Source organism: Neopelma chrysocephalum, unplaced genomic scaffold (genome assembly GCF_003984885.1).
Source record: "Neopelma chrysocephalum unplaced genomic scaffold, ASM398488v2 Primary Assembly neopelma1_96773, whole genome shotgun sequence".
Taxonomy (NCBI): Eukaryota; Metazoa; Chordata; class Aves; order Passeriformes; family Pipridae; genus Neopelma; species Neopelma chrysocephalum.
Window position 1 is genome coordinate 387,711 of NW_020925417.1, and position 18,717 is coordinate 406,427.

General features: G+C 39.2%; 1 protein-coding gene across 1 annotated transcript in view; it reads left to right on the plus strand.

The window, feature by feature from the left end:
- The window catches only part of HAPLN1 (hyaluronan and proteoglycan link protein 1), a 54,217-nt gene extending 51,183 nt beyond the window's left edge, over positions 1-3,034 (plus strand). The window contains exon 5 of the mRNA XM_027709383.1: positions 2,529-3,034. Coding sequence (XP_027565184.1) covers positions 2,529-2,818 — 290 coding nt within the window. The 3' untranslated portion in view covers positions 2,819-3,034. The remainder of the gene's footprint in view (positions 1-2,528) is intronic.
- The last annotated feature ends 15,683 nt before the right edge of the window (positions 3,035-18,717 follow it).

Sequence of the window (18,717 nt, forward strand, 5' to 3'; positions counted from 1 at the left end):
CAAGAGGAAAACTCACAAGTTTTTTTGCTATTTTAAACTATTGCTGGGATCATAACCTAGACCTACACTGCTTTGGGTATTTCTGATTTGCCTCTCTGACAGTAAAATACAGCTGTAGGAGATCTGCTCTCCCTGAAAGCTACAGGGTTCCTCAGATTCTTCACTGCACTGTCATTGTCACCATGTTGGTAAATGCATCTGGTACCATAAAGTTAACTGAAGAGCGGGGTCCCTCTGCCAAATCTCGCCATCCTTCTTCCCTGATATTTTCCTTCCGTTTTTCTACCTCTGAGGATGAAAATCAGAGAATGATTTGGGTTGGAAGGGACCTTAAAGCTCGTCCTCTGCCTTGGGCAGGGCCAATTCCTACTAGACCACGTGTGGTAGTTTGGCCTAGGCCTTCCTTGGTGACCAGCTTGTAACCAAGGAAGTGCCCAGATTTACCCGGTATTCCCTACGATTTTTACGTAAGCTGGGGTATAAGAAGAAAGGAGGAGACGCCTTCGCTCTCTTTCCTTCCGGTGCCTTTGGAGGTGCAGGTTTCCCCTGCTGTTGAGTCTGCCGGGTTGGAGAGTGAGGCCTGGTAAGGCCTTGTCGACCTTGGGAGGCGGAGGCTGCCGGCAGTCACCCCAGCGTGACTCTCTGTTGTCCCAAGGAGAGTAGTAAGATATTCTTTGCTAAATCTTTTAGTTGATAGACCTTGGGCTACTGATCGGGAGATATATATATATATATATATATATATATATATATATATATATATATAAAATTTTGGGTTTTGTTCTTCCCTTCCCTTTTCCCTTTTCCCTGTGAAATTGTATATATATTTCAACTGTACATAACTGTAGTATAAGTGTAAATATATTTTTATATATATTGCTTTGTCTCTCTCTCGTTTTCGGTTCTTTTGGGTTTTTTTCCCCTTTTCTCCCTTGGTTTGGGGGGGGACTTCTTGTGGTAAGGTTTGGAGACCTGGGGGGGAGCCAGCTCCAAACCATATCAACAGGTCACTCAGAGCCCCATCCAACTTTGCCTTGAACACTTCCAGGGGTGGACAGTTCAGTTACCACTGAGCATAAGTACAGGTGCGGATGCCATACTTTGATATCAGCAGAAACAAACATAGCTTATACGTTTTTTTTCAAATAGTCTGTTTTCTGTACCTAGGTTGGTTTTTTTTGCTTTTTCTTTTTTTTTACTCCTGACACTTATCAACTCACCATACAAAAAAATCATGACATTTTTAACAGTGCAGAATCCAAACAGCACAGTCCAAAATCAAGCACTGTTTGACATGATTCTTCAGTGGAATATCTTCACTTCTCCTCAAAAGTCACCATTGCATTATCAACATCACTGTACTCCTAGAATTGTTGCCTAAAATCAGCTCTTAAAGAGACCTCTAAGACCTAGTTTGTGAGTTTTAGAAGTTAGGCTTTCTTTATTTCAGTGTACTGGGTGCACTGGCAATCACTTTGCCAAATTCATGTATATCAGCTACGGCTGATATGTCAACATTACATGATTATTCATTTTTGTTCCCCACATTCCTGTTACAGATTCATTACATTTCCCAACACTTACTAGCATATATACACTTATAGGGTCTCTGAGGGGCTTCATCCAGGGCCCCTGGTGGATGTTTCTGTTTGGAGCCCCCAAAATTCTAAGTTTGGGGGCCAACATTAAGTTCTTAGACCAATTGTTAAGTTCTAAGAGTAAATTAACTCTTAAGTTCTAAGGCAGATTTATCTTCTTTAAGACAATACTCTTGGTTATAGAGCAACTTGCTGCTTGGCTGCTTTGGTTCCCTTCTTCATTGTTTCTTTACTTTGCTTGGCTGGTTTCTTTAAATCACTTGTCTCAGCTATACATAATTTTCCATGGTACATTCTGTTGCAAAAAACATTAGTTCTTGTTACATCTCTAAACCCAGACATCAGAATCATTGAGTCATTGACTCATTAACTCATTAAGACTCATTGAGATCACCAAGTCCAACCTTCGCACCACCAACAGCTCTAATAATAAAGCCTTAAGATTATTAAGATTTGTAGCATATAGATTTTTAATGTAGTTGTATTATAGTTTCTAACACTTTAAAATAGCGGTTAACAGCTACTAAACACCTTTTCTCAAGCTTTGTGCCAAATTCTCAAAATTCTTCAAGTTTTTGTTTAACATTCTTTTCAAGGAAAAAGATTTTAGTGAGTACATCTTGTCTGGGAACAGACATGTACATAATACATGGACATAATAAGATATCATTGTAGTTAAAGCAACCTAGAAGGCTTGGAAAGCTTGGAGAAGATCCAAGGAAGACTGAAGATGATGATGGTGGAGAAGGAAAGGGTCTTGAGACCTCCGGCTTGATTCCAGGGAGGGGCAGACCTAAGGGAGGTTCTAGGGGCAGACAATTATCGGACTGGATATATCCATTAGATATGATAATTAATTAGTGTTATAAAATTGTAGGAGCCCTATGCTGTATCGTGGCATCATCTCTTTCCCTTCTTTCCCCCTGCCAGGCCGTTTTTACTACCTGATCCACCCGATCAAGCTGACTTACGACGAGGCGGTGCAGGCGTGCCTGAAGGATGGGGCCCAGATCGCCAAGGTGGGGCAGATCTTTGCCGCCTGGAAGCTGCTGGGGTACGACCGGTGCGATGCGGGTTGGCTGGCAGATGGCAGTGTGCGCTACCCCATCTCCCGGCCCCGCAAGCGCTGCAGCCCCAGCGAGGCTGCCGTGCGCTTAGTCGGCTTCCCTGACAAGAAACACAAGCTGTACGGGGTCTACTGCTTCAGAGCCTACAACTGAGAGATATAAAAACCCCTAGAGCATGGAAAAGTCTTTAAAAAGTCGTCGAGAATATGTTTGAAAGATTTTTCTTCTTCGGTATGAACTCATGCAAGTTTGCCAAAACTGTGATAAACCTCTTTTACTTACTGTAAAGAGTTGTTTTCATAAACCCAACCCAATAATCCATTTGGTTATTTAGTTTGGTTTTTTGTTTGTTTTTTGGTTTATTTGTTTTTTTTGTTTGTTGATTTTTTTTTTAATTTTAGTGTTTTTGTAAAATTATCATTTCATAGATATTTTAAATTAATATAATTTAATGGAAGCTCTAGGTAAGGAACTTTTAAATTCAAGTTCTTTACAGCTACGTCATCCCAAAATTTCTTTTTTTTTTTGTGAATGGGGCATGCAATAGAGCTTGAACAATTGCTAGGGCACAACTATGGAGTGTAAGGCTACTCAAAGCAGAAGCTTTTAAAAGCACAGATTTTACATATTTGTACCAGTTTGAGAAACACTGCAAATTGATTATATCAGGAATTTTAACGTAAGATAATCTTTTTTTAAAAGGGGATCAGTGAGGTTTCTCAAAGAAACCTCACAAAAATATACCTTAGCAAATAACTGTTTTCAATGGTTCACATGGGAACAACAAAGAGTATAACAAAAGCAGCTAAAACAGTCCACCAAAATAGGACTAGTTTTACAATTTAAAATCTTGCCTTTCTGAAAAATAAGCTCGTGGTCCCATATATAGGAAGAAGCACAATTAGTTCTCCTGAACATTTCAATTGTGGTTTTGTTGTATATAAATAAATGAGTGAATAATAACTAATAAGAAAACCCTGTTTTGTTCTTAACTTCAATTAAAGATGCCTGAGAAGTGTTGTATTACCTTTGAGTAGCTTTACTGAGCTATTTTTAAACTCTTAAAGGCCATTTGCTAAGCAGCGTAATAGCATTTACTCAGGGCAGTTGTATAAATGAACTGCTGGACAGAGAAATTGTAAACTTTAGCAGCTTGATTTTACATTAACCTTTGAAATGTTATTGTCTTAATGGAAGAACATTACAATATTTAATATTTCTTAGTTATTTACATGTCACAAGAAATCAAAATTAGAAAACAAATATTTAAGAAGTCTGGAACCAAGACTTTCAAATAAAACCTGAAACCAGACATCAAGTTTTAGAAGAGAAACACTTCATTTTCTCACACCTTATTTCTATCTGAAGAGTACATTTGTTTTTTAAACTACCAATGAAAAATAAAAATAATATTACTAGTCCTGAATTATTTAGTTAGTCCTCCTTAGAGTTAATGAAAAATAAAACTATTGAAATGCTTCTTTTCACTAAATCTGCAGTGGAGGAAGTTGTTTACCTATATCTGCCAGTGTCAGAGATAAACACTCACTGTGCATGGTGCCTAGGATTTTCAGAGCTGCCTAAAGTACTAGGTCCTCCCTAAATACCAGTTTGAGGGAATTTGGATTTCTAATGCAAACCTATTTTTCAATGCAGCAATTCTTGGTGCTCATCTTCAGATACCTTAAGGCAACCAGTTTTTCAGAGAGTAGGTGCTCAAGGCTTTCTGAAAATTTACTCCACTTATGGTGTCTCAAGCTGGATATCCAAAAAAAAAAAAAGAAAACAACAAAGAGGCCACTGACTGAAAGTGTCTTGGTGTTGGGTAAATCTCTTAAGCAGTTTTTGGTGTTCTCTATCCAGTATTGGTTCTGCCACTTAAAAATGGAGAACTCTTTTCCTACTCTATGCTTGCTGACTATGAAGATTTCAGAGGACCAACATTTGTATCCACGCAAAGTTTTATAGCTGCCCATTGTTTCCATAATTAAATGAGAATATAGTGGTATTTATCCAAGTAGGACACAACCTGTATGCTGCCATGAATGGTTTGGTGTAGTTATTTTCCCATGGACGTGAGCAAATAAATCTCTTTCCCAGAGTAGTTGTGGTCCTGTTTTAAAACTCTCTGAACTAACCAGGAGCAACATATGGAAAGGGGCCATAGAGCAAGAGACACTTTATTGGAGTTCATCCCTATCAAGCTCAGAGGCAAATTTCCATCCTTCTGAGGACATTTGCATCCTCTGTGGATATTTCCTCACATTGTACAGAAGGAGCAATCTGAGTGCCAAACCCCCAATTTTTGTAATCTACTAAGAATTGGATTGCCTTGAAACACTGTCCTTTAGCTATAAATAGAGACTTACGATAGGTTAAGCCCCCAAAACCATGTAATCTTTTTTTGAACAGCCATTTTTTAAATCAATGTTCATTTCACACATTTTCTCAGGCCATTCAGAACCTTTTCTGAACCCTTTGGGGAAACAAATGGAAATGGACAGAGAAATGTCAAATATCCAACTAGGATAAGGAATGGGATTTGCAGGAGTGGACCATGGCCATGAGGAATACATGTTATTCCCACATCCAACCTTCAGAGAACTGGAAAAAAGACACAGACTATTTCATAGTTCTTTTCTGAAGCTTGGACAGGGCAGTTGTGGAATGGGAAAAGCTGTAGGGAATGTCCCAGTACTTACCCCAGCTAGATCCAGAGTTGTTGTAAAGAGGGAAGCCTTCTGCAGCTGGCTCTATCTTCCCCAAAGTCCTGCTAGGTCTGGAGGAGGCTGCATGGTTTTCTTATTGCACAGAGTTGAAGAGACCCTCATGAAATTTTTTTTTTTCTTATTTTTTTTACCTCTCCAGGGAAAACCCTTGCAGGGTTTTTCACCCAGACACATCCTTTTTTTTTTTTTTTTTTTAGCAGGACTGGGGATTATATTTTGCCTGCATTTAAAAAAAAAAAAATAAGTAAAATTAAATATAAACACTCAACTCCCTTAGTGAGGGCTGAAGTGCCCTCACTGCTAGACCAAAGGCACTGCGGGAAAGGCAGTTTCAGCCTTTCAACAAACTCTGCAACGCTCTGGAGATGGCTGGTCAGGTCCTAAAATCACAGCAATCTCAGGCTTGCGCTAGCTTAATGCTTTCTGTGTCCACGCCTTCCCGGGGCTGCCGCTGAGACGGCCCCACGCATAGCATCCCCCTCAAAACTTATCCTTGTTTTGTGCACCCCCCCAATAAACCCCAGGCCGGTGGCTGAGCAGGCTCTGTACCACCCAGGTGATCCCTCCCCAGCTTGGCAGCACAACGGTTTAGGTCTGCAGAGAGGCGCTGAGCTGGTGTGTGTGTGATCACAGAAATGGCCAATTTTATTTTATCTAAAGCCTGTAAAGTCCGCGTCAGAAGATGTTGCTTGTAGGAATCACGTGTCTGTGTACGGAGTCAGAGCTTGTGAACTCACACCATGTTGCTTAGGAGGAGCTCAGTAGTTCTAATTTGGGACCAGACTAGGCTAGGTTTAGGTCTGTGTGTTGGTATACAGGATTACATATCGTTATAACACATAAGGCTAATTGGATAATTTGATGAAAATGTGTTTGTATGAGGAAAAAATAAGCATGAAAAAATAATTAGTAATGTAAGCAGGTATAAAAACAATAAAAATGTATATGATTACCTGAGAAACGGGCACACATGGACAAAAAAAAAGACATGAGTTATATTTATTTTTTACAACTACTGACTCCATTTCCTTTTGTAATGTCAAATGTCAGGATGTTTTTCTTATTTTGGACTAAGCTAGCTAGGTGCTTGAACAAGAACTTCAGAAAGCAGCTTAAGGACTGGATAAAAGTCTGTGCTATTTTATGTTAATGAGAGAATATCGTTAGTATCATGTTCTCTGTCATTATCTTTTATTTCTAAATGTATCAAAATTTTAATACCCATGAATTAACAACAATTAAATCATGTTGTTCTTTTCTGTGTGATGATTTCGCCTTATTGACTGACCATTCTTCTACCTTGCCATAGTAAACAATATAATTACAAGAGTAAGGGGGATGGAGGGGGGGAAGACAACTCTATGAATATGATTTACAAAGAAAATAAAGAGATATATGTTCCAAATCCTTTGGTTTAGGCTTCTTTGAAGCATTTTTAAAATAGAAATGCAAGTACCAATTTCTTCTTTGTGTTCTCTGCCATCTTCTAAAACAAAATAAAGCATAAGTAAGGAAGGCATTTTTTTTAATTATTATTTTTACTGTTATGGCTGATGTTACACTGTATATGCATCACTGGAAATTGGATGTAGAACAGTGTTTCATGCATGGGAAAATTTATTATAACCTTCCAGACCTGGAAATTGAAACCCAACAAAAATCACTCTTTGTAATGTGAAACAAGAAAGATTTCCAGTGTCAAGCAAAGAATTAATTATTCAAAGCCCTGGGTCAACTTTTGGGCTTCTTAGATCACATTTTTTCTTCATTCTTTTATTGATCTGTGCCAGATAGTTAACCCAGAAAATTATTTGCACTGCGTCACTTCACTGGGAAATACTAATATTCCAGAAGGCTTCCATGTATTGGCCATGCTTAAAAACAGGGGAAAAAGAGCTTTGTAAAATTTGTCACTCAGAATAAGGGAAATGCGTGTTATCATTAATACATGGTTGAGAAGAACAACCTTCATTTTCCAGCAATTTAGTTAAAACAATTCTCAAAACTATTACGATTTTCACTTCACAACATTACTAAAACTGCCTCTCAAAAACAGTCACTCAATAATTACGATTTTAATTAATAGTAGCAGCTTCCATTCAATGACATCTCACTATTCAAAACAGAGTCACTGTTGCCATGCCTGGAAGTGGCTGGATGTAAGAATTGATGGAACTACCTCAAAGCCAGAAATGTGTACATTTTCACCTAAATTCTTAGCAAATGAAGTAATATCTGCCATCTTCTTTAACCATTCACTCATTTAATCAAGAATGATACCAGCAGCTTTCTGTTCAACAAAAAAGTTGTTCTTCTTGTAGGTTTTAAGTTGATTCTTACACATTTTTGAGCCATTTTCTACCTTTTTCAATTACAAATGATGAACAAATATTCTATGGAGCAGTAAAATTGCAATTCCAGGTAGTATGCTATATAAAAAAGACAAGATTTCCCGGGGTTGCAAATTAAAAATAATAACAAAAAACCCCAAAATTAACAAAAACCACCTCAAAACAAAACCACCACCCCCAAACACACACAAACCATATTAGTTTTAAAAGAAAGTCAAGGTGAACTGATGAAAAGTAATTACTGCTGAAAATTAATAACAACTACTGAAAAATAATTACTCTTCTTCCCATGCCAGGAATAGAGATGGTCCCTTTAAAACAGGGATGTCCTGGAAATTTCTTTAAGAAGAAAAAGGGTTTGTTGTATTTTGCCTAATAATCACCAAGACACAGGTCTAAATATATAATATAAAAAAACCCCAACAGATTTACAATAAACCAAGGGTTTGGAAGGAATTTCTTCTTCTTCTTCTTTGCTAAGCCTCAATCTAGAATTGGAAATTCTCATTAAAATCTTTTGAGTCTTTTTCCCTTTTTATTTTTTTTTAACTGAGAATGTCTCAATGCCTCAATCCATGAAGCCACAATAGAGTAAAGCCCATCTATTCCTTCAATATTGTGCCAGAGGCAAGCAATTGTTTTTTCTAATAATAACAGCCCTAATAGGGGCCTCAGCTAATGTATTATGCACTGGCATATTTTCCAGTGTGTCCAGTGGGTATTTAATGGATTCAAACTTTTTATTTTTTAAATGACACCAAACAAACCCAAAATGGCATGTCTTGATACTGTTTGAATAAGAACAATCTGGGTTTTATTCTTAACTTTAAAGATGCATTGTAAGGCACTTCAGCTCCTTCCTTCCTACACTCATGTTCATTGTGCTTCCATGCATGATGCTATTGGCTTTCTGCTTAATTTCATTCTGATTTCTTTAATGGATAGATGAAAATCAAATTTCTTGTTTTCTTTTATGTATAAAGATATCAGGTTTAAAAGATTTTGCTTCCGACACAAATACAAGATAGACAAATTGAGAAGTCTTCTTTCACCAAAACTGGCTTTTGAATCCATGTCTACCATTAATTAAAAAAAATCACAGCATAAATTTATATTCTGTGTTACCAAATATGACCCATAAGTGACTGTTCCCTTTCCTGACTTTCAAGGATGTTCTTTATGGTGTTTTAGTTCTTTGTTAGTGTTTGTTTTCACCAGAAACAAGAAAACCATACCACACAAAAGCCAGAGGGAGATGATGACAGGAAGAACCCAACAACATTTCTGTCATGTTGACTTTCATATTTATATTATTTATGGTCTCTAGTGGAAAAAACACTTAAACTGATCACTTGACCCTGCTTAGCTCTTCCTTGAACTTAAACAAGTGTTTCTAAACTTGTGAATATTACAAAAATAAGAGTGATTTCTTTATTTAGATGACAGTTTAAATGCTGTGCACACAGGCTGAGGTCAACCACACATGTAAATTAAGAAAACCACTGCTACTAATTGAAGGTTATGAAGTGTATCTTCTGATCACCTCCACTTCTTGCCTTCTGGCCTGTTTTATTTGATAGTTTTGGTGGGTGTGATTTGGGTTCCCTTTGGAAGAAACCAAATTTGAAGTTCAGGGTGAGGTGGAAATCAAATGCATCCCATCCAGGAAGGGGATCCTGAACGACTGCTAAAGCCTTCAGACACCTTTGAACCACATCTATAGTGTGGATTTTTGTTTTGGGGTCCAAAATAAAATTCAGCTTTATGAGAAAAACCCTATAACAGGTTTGAGAGTAGCTTTCAGGCTTGTCAGTGTCCCAACCCAACAACACCAAACTGCAATCACACTGTTTTCATCAATTCATTATTACAACCTAATCAGCTCTAAAAGATCCAGGTGATCTGGTTTCTGTCCATCCATCACAGGAAGCCAACAATACATTTCTTTGTTTGGTGATCAATGCAGCACAGCGTTATCAGCATGCACTGAATGTTGCTTTTGGGCAAAGCCACTTGATATTTTATGCTGTTACTGGCTGCAATCAGGTATAGCTGAGCTGTTCTGCATCATCTTGCCTCAGGGGTGTTTTTTTGGGATATTTAACTCTGGAAAAGTGCAATACTCAGCACAAAACTAACATCTGGGGTATTTTTAACCCTTCTTCTCATTTCTCGGCATCTACATTCTATAGTAATATCTTCAACTTTATTACACCAAGAGGTAACATCCTAATGCACAACCATATCCTCAAAAAAACACAGAGGTATGAAAAAGGTCTTCAATTCCCACAGCTTCTCCAAACATCAAATTGTCTCAAGAATGGTTATCATAAAAGGAGTGCATCATGGATTGCACCAGGAAAAACTGTCTTTCCCATTTTTTTAAAACATGACCTTCAAGGCTGAATACTTGCAGAAAAATTGGCATCTACATTCATAAATTTAAAAAAATAGCATAAGTTGCTATCTTCTATTGAAAAAGGAAAATGATTTGTAATTAAATCCTAAACAAAAAAAATAAATGCTCTGCAGAAAAAAGAACACTCATAGGACTTCTTTACAATAATTCTTAATCGCAATTAACGTTACTTATAGAGGTGTTCATCCTCCCAATGCATTTTACAAGACTAAAGTTTCTGCATTGATCCAGAAAATAAACTATTTTGATCCTTTTCAGCCAAGCCTATGACAAAGTCTTTAAAAAGGCTTTGCTTGGGTCTGTGTAAGCTGCAGTAGTAATGCAGTAATCAATCATGTAAGGTTAACTGTACATGGAATTCAATCAGGCTGTTAGGGGGGAAATTTTTATTTCTTACAGACCAGTAGATTTTTTAAAAACCTTTATTTTATTTTATTTGGATTTATTATTACACATATGGTAGAGCAAGAAACACATCAGTTATCAAATGCTGAAGAGAAAAGCTCTTAGCTTCATTAACAAAAAAATTAGATAAAATATCCAACATAAACCTATGTATTAGGTTTGAATACATATAAATTATGGTTTTACTTAAAATACAACTAAAGCAAATGGAGTTGCAACGAGCAGCGAGGATGAAGTATTTCCCTATCCTAAATTTTTTCAACACCTCATGGCCATAGGACAATAAATTTTAAAAAACCTTATCTGAGAGAGAGAACAAGCCATTCAGCCCAGCGAAAAGCTCCATCACCTGGTTTAGTGCTAAGAGGTAACTTAATTTTTCTGGTTTTTTTTTCCTAAAAATCTTCTGCCAAGAAAAAGGGAGCAAAGAGTCAGAGGGACAGTCACTCTGCACTGAGGGGACAAGGGTAGAGAAGGATGGGCACATTCATGCATGCACATATTGCTAGTGCTGGGGCTCTCTGCCCAGCCATTGTACTTGGACAAAAGGCCAAGGGAACGTTTTCCAGATGGAAGAGAAGGCCATGGCCAATCAGCAATTCATATCTACTCTCCCATAGCTTTTTAAACTTCATTTCCATTACAAATTAGGCAATTATTTCAGCCCGACTTTGACAGTAGTCCATTTAAGCTGCATCCTAAAACATAAGTACTTTCATAAAAGTCTTTGCCTAAATCATATTTAGCAGACTAAAAATTATATCCAGGAAATGTGACTTAGATTTATGAACGAGAATTCTGAGATCAAGTATCTGAGCAGCACTGCAGAATATTTCCATCATGGCAGGGACCAAAAGTCCACATTAATAAATCCTCCACATTTCCCAAATGCAAAATAATGGTTTATTAATGGGAAGTCTTTAGTAAAAACTTGTTGCAATGATTTGTCTTAAACCTGTAACTTTTGCTCTGGTGTTTAAAGACTCTCTGTCCGTTTGGTAAACACCTATTTATAAACATTAAAAATGTAAAGCAGTGTGTATATTTAATTGTTTCTTTCCCTGAAGCTGACCTAACTTACTGAGGGAAACAAAAGAAACTCAAGGGCAAGGACTCTGAGGTATGTCTGCCCCACCAAACTGTATTCCTGCACAAATTACTCACACTTTTAAACATTGATGCAACCAAGGAAGTGGCCACCCAGGTTGGAGAAAGTCAGCAGATGAACCTGAGAGACATTGTGACGGTCACATTTCACTGCCCAGTTGTCCAGTAATAACCGCAGAGTCACACTTTTCTCCCCAGTCACTCCTATTAGAGAATCCTTTGGGTCCTGGATGCATCACTGATTTTTTTGAGCCAGAAAAGTATTCATGATGTTAAGTCCTCAAAAAGTAATTTTAATGAACTAAATAAAAAAAAAAATAAAAAAAAACCAACAAAAAACCAAACAAACAAAAAAACCAACCAACAAACAAACAAAAAACCCACAACAACAACAAAAAAAAGTTCAACTCTTCCAGGCTGGCATTGCATTTCAGTCTGTTTCCAGGAGCCACGGTGAGGGACATTGTTTCATGTGTTGTTTCGTGGCAGTGCAGACTCTCAGTCTGCACAGAGAAGCTGAACAGAGACCTTCAAACAAAACAAAAGATGCTGCCTCCTTTCGCGATAACATTACGAACATCCCAGTGCTGTTGTAGCTCACAGAGAGCACAGATAGGGACAGATGCTTTAGGGCTCGCTGACAGCCGCTAATTGGTTAATTACACAGAGCAATTAGGGGCTGACTGGTGACAGATACGCTGAACTGCGGTTTCCTAATAGGGAGAGCAAGCAAGATAACTGCAAAGTGGTACTTTCCTACAGGTTAGGGGGAGCAGGGAATTTGGAGAGAGGTTGGTGTTGCCCAATCCTTCCCAGTCATCCAAAACCAACTGGGTAGAGAAGGAGAATTAGGAGAAACGTCCCAGACTGGTGGAAACCAACACCTCTCATATCATAAAGCTGTGGGTTTTGTTAGACCTTTTCCTACAGTTTTTCTTTAATTGTCTAAAGCATTAAAATTCTTGGCATTGTATTAAATACATAAAATAATATTTTAAATCCAATTTGCCTCTGGCCTGCACTTACAAAGCTTTTGGCCAAACTCTTCAGTGATGTGTCTACCTTATAGAACCACCATCAAAATAGTGACATCAGTTGTAATGATGATGATAGAGTGAGAAGATATGCCTTTATTCCTTTACTCCTTAGTAATTCCTTTATGTCTCAGGAGCTTAACCAGGAGCAGCTCCTGGCAAGTCACTGTGAAGACATCATACTCATGGTAATACAGAGAAATGCAAGTTTCCTTGCACAACAAAGACAAATTTCACTGTTTTTAAAGGATGCCTCTGCTCACTTTCAGGTTAAAATGCATTGGCTTTGTGTTCTCATTTTCAAGTTGGGAGAAAATCAGTTTAAGTAGGTAGCCAGGCAATCAGCTGCGATCACTTACAAATTAAACTGGAAAGGTCCTATAGGACACCTCCACTTTCTTGCAAAAATCAGTCTTTTCTTGACTTTCTGTGTTTGTGACAGGGTGAGTGGGGCACTAGGAAAGGAGAGTGGAGTCTCGAGGGTTACCTGCAGCAGGAGGGCAGGTAAAATCTGGGCCTGTGATGCTGGGCAGGTACCTGACCCAAAGAGAGGAAATAATAGCAATGCTGGTCCACCCATGTGGAGTTTAAGTAGGGTAAATCCGGGGTAGGGAGGCCAGCAGAGAGTGTTTGCCAACCTCAGCTGTGTGTTTACAAAGCAGTGAAATCTCTAATTGAGGCACTTGGGGATGAGGCACTTGGGGATGGGTCACAGGATAATCATGACTTTTAACCTAAACGAGCACGGGGAAAATCAGGTACAGGTCTAAATCCAGTGCTCAGCTCAGCACTGTTCCCCAAGTACCCAATTTAGACCCGTTCCTGGTTTTTCCCTTTGCTGAGTTAGGAGGGGACAGCACTGCCAAGAGCTGGTCCATCTGCAGCAAACCCAAACCTTTAATCCTCTTACAAAAGACCTCTTTATTTTTAAAACAAGTGCTTGTTCTATGATCCCTCATATATTCCCTTTGTGTCTGTGATGCTATGTATTTTTTCCCCCTCAGATAGGGTGTCTTTTCACTATTCTTCTGCTTTTCAGTGAGAAGGTAGAAAAGGACAGCAGACTTATTTAATGTGCTCTCCCGAGGGAGTAAAGCATTTCCTCCTCTCCTTTTCCAGTGGCTGGTGAGTAACAGAGACAGTTTGTGAAGATGTAATCAAAAAACTTCAGGGTTTTCTGTAGGGCTATTTGTTTGACTCAAAACCCACCATGTATGCCAAGCCCATGACATGGTGTTCAGAGCCAACAGTTTAATGGAAATTGTTTCAAGTTTTTATTTCCTGCCACAGGCTTTCTGAAGCACTCTCAGAATTTTCCCTTCAGGTTCAGCTAAAGCTGTTCTGTACAAATATTTATGTAAGGATGTGAAGGGGGAATCACCTTCCACACTCCACCCAACAAAAATGTTGGAAAAAATGATGCATTTTTGGTAGTCCATTTCAAACATTTGGACAAGGGCAGTCTTTGACTGTATTTTACTGACTTTCTGGCTGGCATCCACGGCAGTCTTTGCCAAAATCAAAAAATACAGAAAATATTATATTTTTTAGAAGCAAAGGGAGAAAACATTTTCTGTGATCCCTTAATTTTTACTTTTTTTCCCCTAAGTTTCAATGTACAGCTGTCTGTAAAAGTATGTCTTCTGCTCAGAAAGTCGGATATAGACATGAGGAAAACACTACTCCAATCAATTAAAAGAGAAATGCTTTTCAATGATGTTTCCACACTGTAAAAATAAAATAGGCTGATTCGGTAACATGCTACAGGGATTCCTTTTTGCCTGTTTCTCTCTGATTTCTCAGAAGAACACAGGGAGTGAGAACTCATCATTAGGGGCCACTGGACTAAGTATCTTTTCTGGTAGGAGAGGAGAAACCAGAGGCCAGCTTTGCACATATTTTCACTTGAGCTCTGGGGACTTCAGGATCCTGACATTTCTGTCTCCATACTTAACTCTTAAACCTGTTTTACCCTTTACTTTCTTTAATTTTAAAGCATCACATTGGGTTGACTTCACAAATAATTGGAAGTCACTAGGTGAAATTTACAGTTTTGTGGAGTCCAAATTCTACAAGGATGATAATGGAAACTGTCCATTCTGGATGGAAAAGAGTCCCCTGGCCCTAGTGGCCTTCACGAAGGAATTGGGTATTTCTCAGCTGACATTTTTCTGACCAGCTCTGGAGCTTTCCAGCCCTGTCTGGTATCCACAAGGACCAAAGGCAAAATACAGTAGAAATCTGTCAGGACTGGGCAAGAAGAAAGGGCCTCAATGACAAGTAAGGTCTGCAGGGTAAAGTGACAACATTAGAACAAACAGCCAGCTTCATTACTGTCCTAAAAGTTCTAAAATAAAACCTAATTCACCCAAGCTGCATCCATGTTGCCATTCCTAGTATGGGCAGTTTGGGAATAGGTGTTTCTTTGCAATGACATTTCTTTTTCTACCTACCTCAGGTGTCCTGCTGTACAGAGAAAACCTGAGCTGGCACAGTCAGAAAGGGGAAAAAAAAAAAAGAGTCCAGGTTGGGATGGGGGTGAAGGCCCATAAGTCAGCTTGTTTCATTAAAAACAAAACGAAATAAAACAAAACAAAAACCCCCAAACCAATCAAAACAAACAAACAAATAAACCCCCACAAGAAATAAAAAAGCTATTCCTGTTTTCAGGAATAATTAAACTTTTCAAACTCCAAATTTCTCACTCCCCTCCTTCCCATTTTGGGCATTTGTCATAAGGGGGGGAAAGGATGCCCCTAACTTCTCCAGTCCATTAAGAAGTATATGTTTACTACAAACTTATCTCCTTGATGGCATCTCCAGATTTGTTATGCTGATTCTTGAACAGCCTTGGAAGGACTGGGAAGTGAGTGTACGCATATTTATCTCCCCTGGCTGCAGAGGATGTTCCTCATTTCCCTGCTGGAGCGTGCTCATGCAGAGGTTTGTGCTCTAGACTGCACAGGGGGGTTGAGCAATGTCCAGGCCTTTACCAAGGAGAAGAGGGAGGAGGAAAGGGACAACAAAAGCATGCATTTCACAGCATGGGGAGCACAGCTGAGGTACCCTCACAGCTAATTTTACAATGGCCATTTGTCACCAACTTGTCCTTATGTCAAATTTAATAATTTTACCTCAAATTAGAAACAAACACAGCCAAATATTTCCATGTGATTATTCAAGGTCATATTTTTCCTGCACAATGGGCATAATTTTGCGCAGAAATATCCTTGTGGATCAGCACAGCCTCGTGCTAGGAGGGCTGGTCCTGAAGAGAGACAGAGCTCATTGGCTGTGATGGAGCATCCTGCTAATGAACCAATCCCAAATGAGCTGTGCCCCCACAAAGTGCTGTATCTTTGTCTCTGAGGGCCCACCACCCCACACTCACTCAGAGATCTTGCACAACCTTGTCTTGTGCAGTACGGCCAGGCTTTGGCATCACTGTTGACTTGCAATTGCCTGGCTGGACTCTCCTTTTTTCAGCCAGAGTGCAGAAAACAAACACAAAATTTAAAAACTGAACAATCCAGGGTAACTTGTCAGCAGTTTGCACAACAACATCCCTAAAGGCAAATTCAATGCAGTAAAACAGAATTTCCTTGCCCTGGTGCATCCAGTCCGCAAGTTTGGTTCCTTTGTGAATGAACAGAGGTGCTTCCCGGCGCCTGGTTAGTTTGGATTTACCTTACACAAAACACTGTGAGTCCTCTAAATATTTTTATTTAGACATAGGGTGTGACACACATCACTGTCAGATATCTGACATAGAGTGTGAGGAACCTTGAGCACAAACAACAGCAAAACATGTCATTGTGCGGGGCAACCACATATGTACCAAGGTCTCAGCTGAACCCCAAATGATTCACTGCGCTGTGTGTGTGGCTCAGTTTTTGTTGACACCTGCATTTGGCTGAATGTTTCAGCTCAGTAGATCACTTGATGAAAAAAGGGCAGTGCAAGTCATCTCAGGGATTGTAACAAAGAGAATGAGAGGGAAAGCCAAGGAATCTTTCACTTTTTACATCTTTGAGTCAAAAACTACAGAGCTCTTGATTCTGAAGTAACAGCTGCTGCGATGCCACCTGCAAAAAATGCAGCAGCATTTAGGAATTGGGCACCTGTCCAAGGAAGGTAGCAAAGACCACCCATTTGTGGAAGAAAATTTGAAGCCTTGGAAATTCAGCAGATTCCTATTACTCATACCATCAAATCAATTGCATTCATGTGTCTTATCTTCTATCAAGTGACTGAAGAACAAAATAAGGTAAAGAAATTGATGTTCTCCTTCTGATCAGCACATCAAGAGTTTGGGAGATAAAGCCAAACCACTGTCCTGAGAAGGTTGGAATCTCTTTTTTAAATGTTTAAACGCCTTGTACTCTGTTAACAGCACTGCTGACAGGGCCTGCAAAGACATTGTAATAAATTTACCTAAGAAAAAAATTCAAGACCTTTGAAGCAGAAGTGGTATTTGTTTTGAACAAGTCTCATGTTGGTCACACTTCCAGGTTTCACCTGCTCTTTTTTCGTACTCACAGCCTCAAAATGGATGTGTCTGACTGGTCCAGTCAGTGAACTCACATGCAGAGGACAAAGGACACTAGCTGTCAAGTTACTGCCACATCTCCTAAGTTTGTCCTGATGATGTAAAACAAGATGGTTTATTGTCTAAGTCCTTTAAACTCTTTAGAAGTCACAACTCAGAGTCTAGGTTGCTGCTTTAATTACAAATATCCTCAAGGTGTAATGGTGTGTGGCCAAGGACTTTCCGAAAGCCTTGCAGTCCCAGGTTTCTTTGGTATTTTATGGCCATGAATTTGAAAGGACTCCAGGTCCTGTCCTGGTCCCCTCCCTCACCTTGCCCCTGGGAAAGACATGGGGATCCAGAAAGATTCTTCACTAAGTCCCCCAGCATCATATAGATTTTCCTGAAAGGATATTTCCCCTGTCCTGACCTGAAATAATCCATTCAAAACTCAGGAAAAAGACCTCTTTAAGAAGTTGAGGGATGTCTGCAACACAGTACATACTCCAGTACTGCCACAGCAACCATTTCCTCCCCTGCCAAAAGCATCAGGAAATATTTCCAGGTTAGGTCACAGTGTTGTGCTTCAATCTGCACAAACATAATGAAAAAAATAACAAGGGCCAATATACAAAAAATACAGAGCAAACACCCCCCAAAACACATCACACAAAATTAATACTTCCTGTTGCAAAATTTCAAACACTGTCAGTTTCTCTCGAGTTTTGAAGGCTCTGAAGAAAGCTGTCAGTGAAATAACAAGCAATAAATTTCATTGGGAGCCACCCAATGAACACTTCACTTTGGATTGATTTTTTTTGTGACTGCCTGCCACTCCATCAGCAAATCTTCCCTCTTTCCATATGGTATCTCCTGGGATGCAGAAGCGTGGTTATTGCGGGCAGTTTGGATGGTTTTTTCCTGAATTCAAGCATTTTATTCAGCACAAAATGCTGAGTCACCTTACACACCTCATTTCTGTACCTTCTGTGTGTGTCACATGTGAAATGCATATAATTTTGCCCTTCTTCATCTGGCTTGTTATCACATGTTTAATAATCCATAGCCACTCTCCTTTGCTAACATGTATGGGGGCCAGATGGAAGGGTGGTAGGCACAAATTATCCACTAGGAAACTTGGAAACTGATTTTTTACACTTGAGTGTGAAAGGGAAGTTTCAGGAGGGCCCTTTGGATCTCAGATTTCAGAAGGAGGATCAAGGGCCATTCGGAAGCCTGAAGAAACTCATAAATCAGACAGAAGAGGACTTTGGGCCCAAAGAGGGGAGAAAAGAGAGATCGCTAAACCCTTCATCTTAAATGTTGACTTAGCCTTGTTGACTGGACACCTCAAGACAAACTACCTGGCATCTTTTGAAGAGACAGTCCTGCTGCTTACTCTTTCTTGCCAAGAAATCAGCAACTTTTGTCTGCATCTCAGCTGGAGTTCAAGCTGTGGCCACATGAGTCGTGGAAGTG